Here is a 2,500-nt window from a genome sequence, read left to right as displayed (position 1 = left end):
TTATTTATTTCATCTTATATCTTATAATTTCTATATTATTATTATAATTTATTATTGTTATTATTATTACTATCATTTAATATTATTAATATATCTTTTTAATACCACAAAATATGGAATACGTACAGACGTACATTCCGGTTTAATAGTTAGGAACTGGGGTATAATTACATGTTACAAAAAAGCTTGTATTTGGTCACTCTCACTCTCCGTTTCCAAACAAAAAAAAAAACACTTCATAACGAGTCGGCACAATCCACCATAGGACATAATAGTAAGAATACACTTTTCATCTTTCTGTCTTTATTTACAACGCAATTAAAGCTCATTCAGCGACTTAGGTTGTGTGGTACGAGAATAGTCTCTGGATGCCACAACCAAACATACAATAACTTAGCGATTAATAAATTATTTCAAAAATATATACAAACACACACACTTAAGACTTAAGAGAGACAATAAATAGCACATTAAGAGGAACTCAATGTGAACAAAGTAACAGAGGTAGAACTTGATTGAGCCCTGTTTTTAATGGTAAATTACCTGGTAAAGCCAACACCCAATGTTTATATTAAATTCGAAAAAAAAAAAAAAAATCTTTACTATGTACAAATATATATGACTAGTACTTTCTTGGTGAAGAGAGGCTAAAGTATTGGTTAGTGAATAGTGGTTTTACAATCCTCTTTTAAAACTAAAATATATATATGGAAAAAAACAGGCTTTGATCCACTCATAGGTGTGGATGCGTTGGTTCCTTATAAGAAAAGACAAGAAAAAGAAAATAAAAATCAGCCAAACAGCGGAAGTAAAAGTGAATTGACTTTACAATGACTTCCACTCAGGCAAAATGTGAGTCAAATGAATGAAAGCGACTCTCCCTCCCTCCCTCCCTCTCCTCCCTCCCTCCCGCGGGTCGCCTCCTACGCCTTCCTTCCTCGCTCGCCCCACTCTTCCTGAAGCAGGACCGCGCGTCTTTGGTCTTCCAGCATCCTTCATCCTTCAGTCGCGTCTCCAGTCCTCCTCCTCCTCCTCCTCCTCCTCCTCCTCCTCCTCCTCCTCCTCCTCCTCCTCCTCCTCCTCCTCCTCCTCCCTCCTTCCTTCCTTCCTTCCTTACTTCCGTCCTTCCTCCTCAAGTCCTCCTTCCTCCTTCCTTCTTCCTCCTCCTCCTCCTCCTTTTCCAAGGGCGTTGGGGCTTTTGAGAGTACCTCACGCCCGCAACTGCAGAAGAGCCTTCTTGTGTGGCACGTGATAATGGGACTCTATGCTCACGGCGCGTCTCTTGCGTGGCCTCACGAAATCTGCAAACACGAAGGGAAAAAACACGTTAGGATTTGACACTGGAACATGCTATTCTAGTTTAACTATTTATTAACTAATCTGGTTTTGCTGTTTCTTAACTAATCTGGTTTTGCTGTTTCTTAACTAATCTGGTTTTGCTGTTTTTAAACTAATCTGGTTTGGCTTTATATTAACTTAACCTTTTAGCTTTATATTAACTAATACTTTTTAGCTTTATATTAACTAATCTGGTTTAGCTTTTTATTAACTAATCTGGTTTAGCTTTTTATTAACTAATCTGGTTTAGCTATTTACTAACACACACATACACATGCACACATGCACACATACACACACAGAATAATCCATAAGGCCTATACTTTTTATATTAAATCCTACACCATCTATAGTAAAAAATATATATATATTTATTCTACACTTTTTTTTTTTTTTTTTTTTTTTTTACACCTGGAGCAATTAGGCCAAAACTTAATTATAAAACTTCTCCCAATAATTATCTTCACTTTCTTACGTTTTTCTTTTCGTATTATTATTATTATCAGTTTTCTGTTGTTGTTGTTTTTTTTCGTTTTTTTTTTCTTTATCATTACTACTACTTTCATTATTTTACTGTTTATCACTTATATTATTGTTAGTTATCATTCTTCATCTATATAATTATTTTTATAAATATATACATATACGTATAAATAAATAAAGATTGATATGAAAATGTGTGAGCGCATATACAGTATGTACATACAAATACATACATACACACATATAGACAAACATACATACATATAGACAGCTATTATTAAAAAATGAATTATAGTTTCCACCTCTGTGGGTTTATGTTCATATATTTATATACATACTTATACATGTGCATATAGACACACACACACACACACACACACACACACACACACACACACACACACACACATATATATATATATATTCAGATATTCACAAATACATACAAGAAAGAGGGGGGGAGAGAGAGGATGGAGAGGGAGAGGGAGAGGGAGAGAGGGAGAGAGGGAGAGAGGGAGAGAGGAGAGAGGGAGAGAGAGAGAGAGAGAGAGAGAGAGAGAGAGAGAGAGAGAGAGAGAGAGAGAGAGAGAGAGAGGAGAGAGAGAGAGAGAGAGAGAGAGAGAGAGAGAGAGAGAGAGAGAGAGAGAGAGAGAGAGAGAGAGAGAGAGAGAGAGAGAGA

General features: G+C 36.0%; 1 protein-coding gene across 1 annotated transcript in view; it reads right to left on the bottom strand.

Annotated features, from left to right (window-relative positions):
* Positions 1–286: 286 nt before the first annotated feature.
* Positions 287–2,500, bottom strand: part of LOC125035131 (predicted GPI-anchored protein 58) — a 3,255-nt gene continuing 1,041 nt past the window's right edge. Inside the window, exon 2 of the mRNA XM_047627310.1 lies at positions 287–1,301. Within this exon, the coding sequence (XP_047483266.1) occupies positions 1,210–1,301 (92 nt within the window). The 3' untranslated portion in view covers positions 287–1,209. The remainder of the gene's footprint in view (positions 1,302–2,500) is intronic.

This window comes from Penaeus chinensis, chromosome 19 (assembly GCF_019202785.1).
Source record: "Penaeus chinensis breed Huanghai No. 1 chromosome 19, ASM1920278v2, whole genome shotgun sequence".
NCBI lineage: Eukaryota > Metazoa > Arthropoda > Malacostraca > Decapoda > Penaeidae > Penaeus > Penaeus chinensis.
The sequence above is the reverse complement of the archived record's forward strand: the minus strand, read 5'-3'. Positions and strand labels throughout refer to the sequence as shown.